Below are 12733 nucleotides of genomic sequence, written 5' to 3' on the forward strand. Positions count from 1 at the left end.
CTCAGGTTCCAGGGCTCGGTCACAAAGGCTGTTCCTGCTGGATAAAAAGCCCATTGCCCTCATTTCTCCCCACCCCCTGTCACACTCTCCCTTGCCTCACCATCACATGTCCACTCGCAACCAGGCTTCCCAGAGCTGTCACCTCAAACCCTTACTCATTGTCTCTCTCCCTGCACTACCTGGTCAGGGAGGCCCTGCCTGAAGATCTGATAACTAAGGGTCTCTCATCATAAGGAGTTGTTCTTACCCATGGTTCACTTTGAAGACAAAAATGCTCGGTGTTTGGCACCTATGGAGGCAGCCCATCCCCAGCTCCCATCCTGTCATTGCCTAGACTGGACCATCACAGTCGAAACTCCCAACACAGTGGGCACCTGGGGAAACTGAAAGGACACAGCCCCACCAATCACAGCTACAGCTGCAGCCCTAGGACCTGCTAGGGCCCCAGGTGGCATAGGACACTCAGCAGCCAGATCCCAGGAGCTAATGTCACAGGAGAGCTTCAGCCCCTCAGTGAGCAGCCACGGACAGGTCCCCATCTTGCCCAGCTGCCCATTTGTTCCTGCTGATGATATTAGCAAGAACTGTCCCCAGCTCTGGGCTATTCCTCCCATCCAGTCTTTTCAGTCTTTTTTTTCTTTTTGAGTGCACCTCGCGGCATGTGGGATCTTAGTTCCCCCACCAGGGATCAAATCTGCACCCCCTGCATTGGAAACTCAGAGTCTTAACGACTGGACCATCGGGGAAATCCCTTTAGTCTTTTTTTTTTTCACTTTATTTTACTTTCTTCTCTTCTGTAATTTCTGGACATACCAGCAAAAGTTGAGTTGCTGGGGGTGGAGGACAGTCTTGCAACCCCGACTTCAACCAGGCACATGATGCATAAACTCCTCTGGGACGGTAGAAAAGGAAGGAAAGGGGAGGCACCACAGCATGAGGAGCAAGTAACAGTGTCACACGCAGGACTCCGGCTGCCCCAGGGCCTGAGGTGTCCCGTGAGCGAGCTGAGGGAGTCCAGGAGGCCTCAAACCCGGCTCCCAAGCTGAGGGGCAAATCCAGGCTTTCCCAAGGCTGGGAAGAGTTCACGGCTGGATCCTCTTGCGGTACAGGTAGGCGTTGCTCACCTGGTTCATAATGACCAAGCTGGTAATGACAGGGCAAAGCACAGCCAGGTACCAGACCCCACCGGTGACTGTGGCAGTGAACCAGAGTGAGCACATGCCCAACAAGAGGCTGGCACCCCCTAGAAGGTAGCCCACCAACCCCGAAGTGGCATGGTACAGCTTAAGCTTGGCCAGGGGCCATCGAGGCAGCAATTTGGGGTAGAGCAGCCCCACCCCACCTGAGCACTGCAGCCCTGCCCACAGCACAGCTAGCAGCCCTGCCCGCCCATGCCACGTGGCCAGGTGGGCTTTGCCGAGCTGTTCCTTGTGGAGGATGACAAGGCCCAGGCCCAGCAACGCACACAGCAAGGCCAGAAGCTGCAGAACCCAGTGGCAACGCGCTCGGCCCTTCCGTGAAAGGGAGCGCAGCAACGAACTCTCAGGAGAGAACACCAGCAATGCCTCGGTCATCAGGAAAGAGAACTGCGGAGACAGAGATAGGACACTAAATGGGAGTGCTGCCAAGCAGAAGGGCAGAGTTTTCAATGAACCTAAGCTGCCAGCCAGTGTGGGCTGACTGCCCTTTATTCTCTCCCCCACTGACAAGAGTATTCGGTGGGGCAAGAGTGGAAAACCATCTGGGACAGAACATGTGTTCTGAGTAACCACAAGAGGTACCTCTTCACACTTCTTCCTGGGTGCTACTCTGAAATGTCATCTCTGCTATGTTACCCAGCAAACACAAGGTTTGAGATGGGGCAGTTATAAATGATTCACAAGCTTTGTTTCCCTGACAGGCCTGGATACAATTTCTCGGCAAGAGTTGTCCACATGGGTGCGCTGTTTCAGGGAATATTAGGTGCACCACTGTAAATTAAGGTGACTGGAGGCACAGATACACCCAAATGCATATTTTAAGCCTCCTGCCTGGAGGTGGCTAAAGCATCATTTTGTACTTAGACAAAGCCCTACATCTTGATTACCCTCACTCAAGTCTCAGATATAAACTGTGGCAGGAGTTGGAGCCTACAGTTCCTCCAACCCCACATCTCACCCTTCCAAATAGATATTAAGTGTCCATTTACATTTAGAGGCCACTAAGACCACCCTCAGAGCTGTACTCCTTCCCACCCCTAAGAGCTGGCCAGGTTCACTACTTACAGCCAAAGACATAAGCACAGGGTGCCAGGAGAAGAGACCTGGAATGAGAAGAGGAAGACTTGTGAGGCTCAAACAAGAAGAACCCAGCCACACCAATCCCCACAGGCTGAGGAAAATGAGCAGCCCATCACCCACGGAGGTGCTGCCAAAATGCAAGCTCCCTCTTACTGCAACAAGCTGACCCCATATCTATTCTCTCTTCCTGGACCCTCCCTGGATCAGAGGCCACCCTTCACCCTTCTCGCAGCCCTCCCTCTTTCCCTCTGTACTTTGCAAGAGGCAGCCAAGTACAGCATCCAGACAAGAGAAGCCAGGTCCTCTGTGGGGCCTGGCCAAGCTGGCAGAGCCCTCACTCTCATCACTCTGCTTATCCCTCCAGCACGGCATGTCCCTCAGCCAGCCAGGCCTTTCCCAAGAGTCAGACCCAAGGCTTCCTATTGCCCCTGCTCCCCAGGAAAACTGACAGTTCCCAAAAGTCAGTAATTATGCATTCTACTTACTGGAGCCAGGCCTGGCAAGTACAGCCACAAAGATGGTGAAGCCCAAGGCCACAAGGTGGGCAGCAGCCCCGGAGGCAGTGCGCAGAGCTCGGTATATGTGTGACTCGGTCTCCACAGAAAGGGCCATGATCAATCAGGCCGGCTGTAGCCTGAAAGCATAGCAGAGTGAGCAAGGGCCTCTGGTGCCTGCTGTCCACTCCTCTCACTGGAGCAAGGGTGGCGAAGCAGGAATGCCACTCTCTTCCAAAGAGTTAAGGTAGGAAGGGACAGCATTAAGGCAGGGCCCAGGAATAGTCGCGGGCTGGTGCCTGTCAGCGTGTTTCCGCATCTGAATTGGCACTGATCACTGATCCGTCCACCTTCCAGATAAGATACGCAAGGCCGTGTAATAGACTACAAATCCCGGAATGCACCACGCCGTCGCAGGGCGGCAGCGCCTGCTGGAGGGGCGTGAAGCACTACGGGAACTGTAGTTCCAGGTTGCGTCGAAATTACAGCCTGAATCGCTTTGAGCACACCCTTCCCACGTGCAGCTGGCTTGCTGCCTCTACACGCCAGGGATTCTCCTGCCTCACCCGCAGCGCCGACCCGAGGAGGTGGTTCGGTCCCGAACAAGTGGGATTCTCCGGGCGCTAGCCGCGCGCCCTGCCGCTCCGCCGCTTAACTTCCGGGTGCGACGCCTACCCACCCGGGACTTCCTGGGACTGTTCGCAGCCACACGGCTGAGTTGCGCTGCGCAGGCGCTGTTGAGCAGATGGCTTCACGGGTGTATCAGTGCGCAGGCGTGCCTGAGCTGGCGGCCCAAGCCTCCGGTCTTGTTTCTGACAGGTGCTCCCAGGAATAGAGGTGCCAGCTACAGACCCCGGCCCCACTAGCGCCATGGGCAGCAGCTGCCGCATCGAATGCATATTCTTCAGCGAGTTTCACCCTACGCTGGGACCCAAGATCACCTATCAGGTGCTATCCGGGCTCGCGGGACAATGGGGGATAGAGGGACGCTCCGGGGAGTTCAGTCAGTTGCCTGGAAGCGAGGGAACCCCGTGCCCCGTGCTACACGCAGGCACGCCGCTCCCTCGTTCGCGGGGAATCGTGAACCACAAGTATATTCAAACCCAGTCCCGGGCTCCTGGTGTGGCACAGCAAACAAACATCACATAGGCAGTGATTGTGGAAAATGGGGCTGTGTGGGCCCAAGGGAGGTGCCAGGTCCTATGAGAGGTGTGAGTGGTGATGCACTAGTATCCCTGCATGCATAGAAATTTAGGTGTGGGAGGAGTGTGCCAGGTGAAGGGAACAGCATATGCAAAAGCCAGGAGGTAGGTGAAAACATAATGTGTGTGTGGAAACACAAAGTTGGAGTAGGCCTGGGTGGATGGGAGACAGGAGAAACCCTGGAGAAGAGAGCTTAGGTCTTGAAGGTCACCCTATGTACTCTGCCTGGTCTCTGTACTAGTTCCTCTAAGGGGCTTCTTGTCACTTCCTTCCACAGGTCCCTGAGGACTTCATCTCCCGGGAGCTGTTTGACACCGTCCAGGTGTACATCATCACCAAGCCAGAGCTGCAGAACAAGCTCATCACTGTGTGAGCCCCTAGCTGGGGAGTAGGGAGGGTTCCCAAGGAGGAGTGGACAGACCTGGGGACAGGAGGAGATTGATTGTGTTCCTACCTGTTCCCCTCGTCCAGCACAGCCATGGAGAAGAAACTGATAGGCTGCCCTGTGTGCATCGAGCACAAGAAGTATAGCCGCAATGCCCTGCTGTTCAACTTAGGCTTCGTGTGTGATGCCCAAGCCAAGACCTGTGCCCTTGAGCCCATCGTCAAAAAGCTGGCTGGCTACCTGACCACACTGGAGGTCTGCAACACAATGGGCTCGGGTGGATGGGCAGGCAGAGTTAGGGAAGGTGTTCGCATGTCTCCAAAGCCCTCCAGACCTGGGAACCTGCGAGGGCAGGGTGCCAGCCAAGGGTCCTGGGATGTGCCCACCATCCTGTCCACGCCCCATTCAGCTAGAGAGCAGCTTCGTGTCCACGGAGGAGAGCAAGCAGAAGTTGGTGCCCATCATGACCATCCTGCTGGAGGAGCTAAATGCCTCAGGCCGGTGCACTCTGCCTATCGGTATGGCCCGGCCTCTATAAGGACAGCAGAGGGGTCGAGGAGGGGTGGGAAAGTGGCAGAGGAAGGTGGGCCCAGTCAAGGACAAGACTGGTGAACAAATTGGTGGTCAGGAAATAGCCATGAGCTTGGCTGACGATGTCCAGGGTCCAGTGGACGATGGGGTTGGGGAGGGGAAGGCCAGTAGAGTTCTCTGGCTCTGCTCCCTGAACATGTTTCTTCCCCTGAATGGACCTCAGTCTCTTGCTCCATAAAAGGAGGAGACTGGTCCTACCCAGAGCCGCCTGTCTGCCTCAGGGGTGGCTGGGAGGACTGCCTGGTAATTGAGGGCCTCTTGGAAGAGTTGGCAGTGAGGATATGGGGGGTCCCCTGCAGATGAGTCCAACACCATCCACTTGAAGGTGATTGAGCAGCGGCCTGACCCTCCCGTGGCCCAGGAGTATGATGTGCCTGTCTTTACCAAAGACAAGGAGGATTTCTTCAATTCACAGTGGGACCTCACCACACAGCAGGTGTGCTCGCCCGCCCCGGCCATCATGACATGCGGCTGGCCACAGCCCTGGCCTCATCCCGCTTCTACTGAACCTGTTCTTCCCTGCCCAGATCCTGCCCTACATTGACGGTTTCCGCCACATCCAGAAGATCTCAGCTGAGGCAGACGTGGAGCTCAACTTGGTGCGCATTGCCATCCAGAACCTGCTGTGAGTAGGGCGCAGTGACACCCGGGACAGGTTTAGCAGTCAGGAGGAACCCGGGGCCCTGAGTGTAGGCGCTGGGAAGGCATGGCCCTCAGAAGCTGAGCACTACTGTTTCCCCCAGGTACTATGGCGTTGTGACACTGGTGTCCATTCTCCAGGTAGGTGAGTCTGGGGTCTGATTAAGTGGAGACTGGATCATGTGACTGGGCCCAACTGGGGCTGTGTCAGACTTCCAAGCCCCTTACTCAAGCCCCTGTGCCGCCTACTATCCTCCAGTACTCCAATGTGTACTGCCCGACACCTAAAGTCCAGGACCTGGTAGACGACAAGTCCCTGCAGGAGGCGTGTCTATCTTACGTGACCAAGCAAGGTATTGGCAGGCTCTGGGGGAGGCCATCTCAGGGAGGGCAGGGCCACCTGGAGAGCTGACCCTTGATGCCTGCAGGGCACAAGAGGGCCAGTCTCCGGGATGTATTCCAGTTGTACTGCAGCCTGAGCCCGGGCACTACTGTGAGAGATCTCATTGGCCGCCACCCCCAACAGCTGCAGCACGTTGATGAACGGTCAGAGGGTCCTACCCCTTGAAGCATGAGGGGTTTGCCTGAGGGGAGATACATTCTCTGTGTCTCTCTGGAACTCTGAGTCAGAGAGAAAGCAGGAGACACCTAGTGAGCAGAATCACATGGCACTGCTAATCCATGAAGGCTTCCTGGAGGTGGTGGGTTTTGGAGACCAGTCTGGTCATGGAAACAAAACCGGAGGGAGGGGAGACTGGCCTGGCTAGAAGGAAGCCTGGCCCAGAGCATCACCTCTTTCTTACCTGACACTCATCCCAGGAAGCTGATCCAGTTCGGGCTTATGAAGAACCTCATCCGGCGACTACAGAAGTATCCTGTGCGGGTGTCTCGGGATGAGCGGAGCCACCCTGCCAGGCTTTACACAGGCTGCCACAGCTATGATGAGATCTGTTGCAAGACAGGTAGAAGCAGGCAGGACCACTGAGGTGGGTCAGGGCAGCATGGCCAACCCCCCAAGGGCTGCTGACCTCACCTCTACCACACCATACAGGCATGAGCTACCAAGAGCTAGATGAACGGCTGGAAAATGACCCCAACATCATCATCTGCTGGAAGTGAGGCTGGTGGCGGCTGGACAAAGCATGCAGCTATGGCTACTCTCTTCTGCTAAGCCCTGCCTAGTGCATGAGGACTAGACCAGAAAACTAGTCCATACTGTCCTAAGGTTGACCCTCATTTCTGTAAATAAAGTCATCCATTTCAACCTACCTTTATTGAAGACTGCCTCTGAGCCAGCCACCAGAGAGAACCAGCAGTGAATGAAATAGCTGTGGTCCTGGCACCCTGGAGCGCCATCTGGTGGGCAGAACCGACAATGGGCACGTAAAAGTGCCCACTAATTATAAACTGAAATAATCAGCCAGAAAGAAACAATCAGAAAGCTGAGATGAAAAGTGAGTTGGGATAGGAGCTGAGACTGCTCTGTATTAGCTGGCAAGGAAGGCTTAGCTGAACCAAACCCTGAAGAAGGAAGAATACACCAGGCAGAAGTAACAGGTGTAAAAGCCCTGAATCAAAATCTGCTTTGGGATATGTGAGGAAGCCACGGGAAGCCCATGGGACTGGAACATAGAGGGCAATGGGGAGCGGGGCAAGAAACAAAGTCAGGAGGTAGGAGAGGAGGCAAAGCCTGATTCTGCAGAGCTATGGATAAGCTGCTTTGGACATCTGAAATCTCTGACATCTATCCGTCGCTCAGTGGTGTCCGACTCTTTTGTGACCCCATGCACTGTAGCCCACCAGGCTGCTCTGTTGGTGGAATTCTCCAGGCAAGAATACTGGAAAAGTTGCCATTTTCTTCTCCAGGGGATCTTTCTGACCCAAAGATTGAACCTGGGTCTCCTGCACTTCAGGCAGATTCCTTACCATCTGAGCCACTATAGTATTCAATGTTTTGAGGGCCAGAGGCAGCCAGATCCACTGTCATGTGAGGAAGGAATGTCTCATGTACAAATTTTTTTTTTCCTGGCCATGCTGCATGTGGGATCTTAATTCCCCAACCAGTTATCAAATCCACACTCCCTGCACTGGAATCGTGGAGTGTTAATCACTGAACTATCGGGGAAGTCCCTCATGTACACCTTTAAAAGACTCCTGGTGGGAATTCCCTGGAGGTCCAGTGGTTAGGACTCCATCCAGGCTCTTAAACTGCCAAGGGCTGGGGTTCGATCCCTGGTCAGGGAAATAAGATCCCACATGCTACAAGGCAGGGGAAAGGTCAGGAAAGTCAAGGGTGGAAATGGGTCCAGTATCAGTAACATGAGAGGTGATGGCAGCCCGGAGTAGGAAGGAGAGAAGTTGTGAGCCCTGCGCAGTATTTTGTGGATAGAGCCAACGAGGTAGAGCTGGACGCCAGAAATGCTTGAGTGAGGAGGACACAGGAGTATCAAATGTGGGCGGAAAGGGAGCAGCTACTGGGAGAGCTGGTGGGGGGCGGGCTGACTTGACATCCATCTGACAAGGGAGCCTAGGATGCAGGAGTCTGGAACCCTCGAGTTGCAGCCGATTGTGAGCGAGAAAGCATTGGGAGCCCAAAAAGAGTTGCTGCCCGCAGCCTGACTAGTAGGCAAGACGCTGGCGGGTGGGGACCCAGCGGTGGGGTGGGGGGGGGTGGGGTCGGGGGAGGGGCGGGGCCCAGGTAGCACTGCGCAGGCGCCGAGCTTACCGTTTCCATGGCGGCGAGGACTCACGCGCAGCAACCGCTCCGCAACCGTAGGGTCCCAGACTTCAGCCCCGCGGGAGACCGTGGTCCCCGAGCGTGTCAGCATCGCCACCCCAGAGCCAGCTGCTGCCCGTGGAGAGCCAGACCCCACCTTCACGCTCTCACTCTGCGGAGACATGGGAGACCTGGAGCTGCTGCTGCCGGGCGAGGCTGACGTGCTAGTACGGGGACTGCGCAGCTTCCAGCTGCGCGATATGGGCTCCAGAGGGTGAGGCCGCTGAATACAGGGTCAGGTGGCGTCATGGGGTCAGAGTCCTTGAGTTGGGGGAGTGTGGGCCAGAGTCCTGTGGGGGGAGGGTTTGCCCAGCGTGGAGGGGCCCGTAAGGTGGGGAGGAAAAGCTCTCTGAGATAGGGTTATATGGTCCTGAGCCACCTTGGACCCCTCAGAATCGGGTTAGGCTTCAATAGCACCCAGCCCCGATCCCCGCTCTTACTGCACAGATGTGCACCCACATGCACATACAACCTGGGGCAGGTGGAACCAGCAGCATGAGAACCTGGAGAAACTGAACATGCAGGCCATCCTCGATGCCACGGCCAGCCAGGGCGAGCCCATCCAGGAGCTGCTGGTCACCCATGGGAAGGTACGCTGGAGTCACAGGCAGGGTTCCTGCCTTTTCACCGCTCCACACCCCACCACCACTCTACCCTCTCAGAAACTGGGTGCCTACACTTCCCTCTGACTGGCACCTCGGTCCTCCCCAAAGGAGAAAGAAGAGTGTGTTACACATTTGATTTAGCACCCCTATGGGACAGGACCCTGGCATGCCTGGTGGGGAGCAGGGTGCAAGTTGATTAGGGAGATAGTCCTGGATCCTAGAACAGCCTAGGCTGTAGGGGTAGGGCCCAGGTTCTAAAGGCATTCCTGACTAGCCTGTCAGGCTAGAGAGGGGCCCCCAGTGAAGTGGGGCAGAACTTTGGCATAGAAGGGGGCAACCTCCCTAACAGGAGAGAGGGAGTTAGAAACCAGGAGTTGGCTTGACTGGGATGTGAGCCAGGAGGTGGCACCAGTAGATGACCTGAATCATCACTGACAAAAGGGTTCCTCTACAAGGAAAAAGTGGAGCCCCCTACTGGTGGGGTGGGGTAGGAATAGGGCACTGTGAAGGGGCCGGAGAAAAGTGAGGCCAAGGCACACAAAAGCCTCCGAAGATCAGAGAACAAGGACAAGAGAGGGCATGAGCAGGAGGCATGAGCAGGAGGCTGGCCTGAGGGTGCACTTGGATGGGGGAGTGGGGGCAAGGGCTCAAGTGCAGAGGGAGCATGGCAGCCTGGGGACAAGGGAAGGACCAATCCATATGAAGCCTGGGGGATGGAGACCCTCCCAGAGGTGTTGGAGGCAGCTGGAAATGAAGGTTCAAGGTGCAGGAGAGAGGTTTGGGAAGGAATTCACGGGGCATAGGAGAGCCTAAGGGTCCTTGGGAGTTTGGAGGGCTGAACTGGGTTGACCTGTTAGCAGGCCAAGACAGGCCCATCTCACCCCTTGTCCGCTGCCCTCCCCCTCAAAGATCCCGACGCTGGTGGAAGAGCTGATTGCAGTGGAGATGTGGAAGCAGAAGGTCTTCCCTGTGCTGTGCAAGCTGGAGGACTTCAAGCCCCAGAACACATTTCCCATATACATGGTGGTAAGCTGGGCCGTCGGTGCGTACCCCCAGCTGCCCCTGCAGAGGGCCCTGAACTAGAGAGGGTGGCTGGTAGCCCGTATCCTGCTCTCAGCAGCTCCAGGCCCTATCCTCCTCTTTATGTGACAGTTACACCACGAGGCCTCCATCATCAACCTCCTGGAGACAGTGTTCTTCCACAAGGTGAGGCAGCCGCCTTGCCCATTGGCTACTGCCCTCAGCGAGAGTCTGGCAGTGAGGGGGGGGGGTTGTGTCTGTGTGGCCAGAGCATCAGAGCCAGGTCGTTTCCCCCCCCTCCTGCCCTTCAGGAGGTGTGCGAGTCAGCAGAGGACACCGTCTTGGACCTGGTGGACTACTGCCACCGCAAACTGACTCTCCTGGTGGCCCAGAGTGGCCGTGGTGCCCCCCCTGAGGAGGAGTCCCAGTACAGCAGCCCCATGCAGGTGGGCTGGAAGTTCCCTGGGGTTGGCAAGGGCTAGACCCTGGTCCTCCTTAGCTTGAACACCATGTGCCCCACCCTACCCCCCACCTCAGGAGCTGCAGAAGCAGGCAGAGCTGATGGAATTTGAGATCGCACTGAAGGCCCTCTCAGTGCTTCGCTACATCACAGACTGTGTGGATAGGTGGGCAACCCAGTCAGGCCTGGGGCCTGCAGTGGAGGGCTGGGAGCCTGGGCCTGTCACCTCCACTCACCTCCCCATCCCCATCCTAGCCTTTCCCTGAGCACCTTGAGCCGCATGCTCAGCACCCACAACCTGCCCTGTCTCCTGGTGGAATTACTGGAGCACAGTCCCTGGAGCCGGCGGGAAGGAGGTAAGGTCCTCCTCCACCCGCCTAAGCCCCAGTTCACTGCTTCCAAGACATCTTCCAGGATTGATGGGGTGGGCCACTTGCAGTCAGGTAAACTTTGCCCCCTTGCCCAAAGAGAATACCAGGATGTTTCACCCACAGTGGGCCTAGACCTGGACTCTGTTTCAGGCAAGGCCTGTGTGCCCACTACTGAGGAGTCACGCTGCTCTGAAGTGAGCCCCACCCCAGTGTGGGTGTGTCCTGTGGCCCATGCAGCTCGGGCATTCAAAGAGCACGCAATGCCTGCACCCCATATGTTGGTTCCTGTTCCCAGGCAAGCTGCAGCAATTTGAGAGTGGCCGTTGGCATACAGTGACCCCCTCAGAGCAGCAAAAACTGAGCAAGTTGGATGGGCAGGTGTGGATCGCCCTATACAACCTGCTGTTAAGCCCTGAGGCCCGGGCCCGCTACTGCCTCACAAGCTTTGCCAAAGGACAGCTACTCAAGGTAGGGAACTCCTCCTACCTGAGTGTCCACAGCCCCTGCCCTGCCCTAGGTCACCCTTAATGTTTATTTTTGCCCGCCCATCTCAGCCGCAGCCCTGTCTCCACACCTTGGGCCTCAGGTGGTAACAGCAGCTAGTGGGACCTGGGTCCCACTGGCACCCTCAGCCCAGCGCAGCCCAGCCCAGCCCAGCCCAGCCCAGGCCCTGTCTGTTCCTCCACCCTCTGGTCAGCACCACCTCACACTGGCCTCCCCTGGACACCCTTGCAGCTTCGGGCCTTCCTCACAGACACACTGCTCGACCAGCTGCCCAACCTGTCAGACCTGCAGGGTTTCCTGGCTCACCTGGCCCTGACCGAAGCCCAGCCCCCTAAGAAGGACCTGGTGTTGGAACAGGTAGGCTCTTGGAAGTTAGTTGGTCAGGACCACTGCTCACTTGACCAGCTCCTCCTCCCTGCCGCTCTCTGCTTCTCTTCCCCAGATCCCAGAAATCTGGGAGCGGCTAGAGCGAGAGAACAAAGGCAAGTGGCAGGCTATTGCCAAGCATCAGCTGCGGCATGTATTTAGCCCCTCGGAACAGGACCTGAGGCTGCAGGCGCGAAGGTAAGGCCTGCTAAGCCAGCAGAAGAGGAGAAGGGAGGCAGTGGCGTGGATATGGGTGGGGTTGCCCCTGTCCCCCCACCCACAGGTCCAGCAAGTCCTTCTGGACCCTTTTTCCAGGTGGGCTGAGACCTACAGGCTGGATGTGCTCGAGGCAGTGGCTCCAGAGCGGCCCCGCTGTGCCTACTGCAGTGCAGAGGCCTCCAAGCGTTGCTCCCGGTGCCAGAATGAGTGGTATTGCTGCAGGTGAGGGCATCCTAGGACCTTGGACCCCCATTCCCATACCCCTCGGATCACTGCATCTTCACCGGCCCATTTGCCTGCAGGGAGTGCCAAGTCAAGCACTGGGAGAAGCATGGAAAGGCTTGTGTCCTGGCAGCCCAGGGGGACAGAGCCAAGTGAAGGCTGCAGCGGCTGAGGGCCAACCACCCGTGCCTACAACCCACTCGAGTGTCCCCCCAAAACCTCTGGATCTCAATCTGGCCTCTGCAAGTGCCCCAGCCTCCCGGGTGGTGAGGATAGCAGGCGGGAAGAGCTGTTGACCCATCTCCCTCCATCTAAGCGCTCCCCACTTCCTGCTCTATCAGGTGCGAAGGCTTAGGGTGCAGCCTCCCCAAGCTGGGGCAGGAGGCCTGGGCGGGGGGCAGGGGGGGAGGGGACAAGGGCCGGATGTGGGGACCCTCTTCCTCTAGTACTGTAAAGTAAAGCTAGCTTCCACAAACACGCCTGTTTCCGCGTGGCCCCTTGAGGTCGTCGTGGTTGTTAAGAGGAGGGGAGTGGCTCGCGGGATGAAGGGAGGATAGGAAACGGAGGGCGGGGACTCTGAGAGAGCAGCCCCCAGCCGC

At 57.0% G+C, this 12733-nt stretch overlaps 3 protein-coding genes across 5 annotated transcripts; 2 read left to right on the top strand and 1 right to left on the bottom strand.

The window, feature by feature from the left end:
- On the bottom strand, positions 760-3444 carry LOC102171017 (cytochrome b561 domain-containing protein 2). 2 transcript variants are annotated; one of them, XM_005695923.3, is made up of 4 exons: positions 3340-3444; positions 2765-2913; positions 2265-2302; positions 760-1586 (listed from the first exon to the last, which is right to left on the bottom strand). In XM_005695923.3, the coding sequence occupies exons 2-4, from the start codon at positions 2889-2891 to the stop codon at positions 1083-1085; spliced, it is 669 nt and encodes a 222-aa protein (XP_005695980.1). In that variant the 5' UTR covers positions 2892-2913; positions 3340-3444; the 3' UTR covers positions 760-1082. The 2 variants fall into 2 exon arrangements, with proteins under 2 accessions (XP_005695980.1, XP_005695979.1); XM_005695922.3 differs by having other exon boundaries at positions 2765-3399.
- NPRL2 (NPR2-like, GATOR1 complex subunit) lies at positions 3507-6860 on the top strand. Its single transcript, XM_005695924.3, has 11 exons — positions 3507-3721; positions 4254-4345; positions 4448-4616; positions 4771-4879; positions 5252-5388; positions 5480-5577; positions 5696-5732; positions 5851-5944; positions 6020-6137; positions 6411-6553; positions 6643-6860. Exons 1-11 carry the CDS (start codon positions 3644-3646, stop codon positions 6708-6710), a joined length of 1143 nt encoding a protein of 380 aa, XP_005695981.1. The 5' UTR covers positions 3507-3643; the 3' UTR covers positions 6711-6860.
- ZMYND10 (zinc finger MYND-type containing 10) lies at positions 6959-12532 on the top strand. Of its 2 annotated transcripts, XM_005696101.3 has the most exons (13): positions 6959-7045; positions 8368-8581; positions 8849-8957; positions 9882-9998; positions 10125-10178; positions 10304-10438; positions 10530-10618; positions 10708-10808; positions 11119-11291; positions 11559-11684; positions 11770-11891; positions 12009-12134; positions 12215-12532. In XM_005696101.3, the coding sequence occupies exons 1-13, from the start codon at positions 7039-7041 to the stop codon at positions 12288-12290; spliced, it is 1449 nt and encodes a 482-aa protein (XP_005696158.3). In that variant the 5' UTR covers positions 6959-7038; the 3' UTR covers positions 12291-12532. The 2 variants fall into 2 exon arrangements, with proteins under 2 accessions (XP_005696158.3, XP_017922586.1); XM_018067097.1 differs by lacking the exon at positions 6959-7045 and having other exon boundaries at positions 8490-8581; positions 8815-8957.

The sequence above is a fragment of the Capra hircus genome, chromosome 22 (genome assembly GCF_001704415.2).
Source record: "Capra hircus breed San Clemente chromosome 22, ASM170441v1, whole genome shotgun sequence".
Classification (NCBI taxonomy): domain Eukaryota; kingdom Metazoa; phylum Chordata; class Mammalia; order Artiodactyla; family Bovidae; genus Capra; species Capra hircus.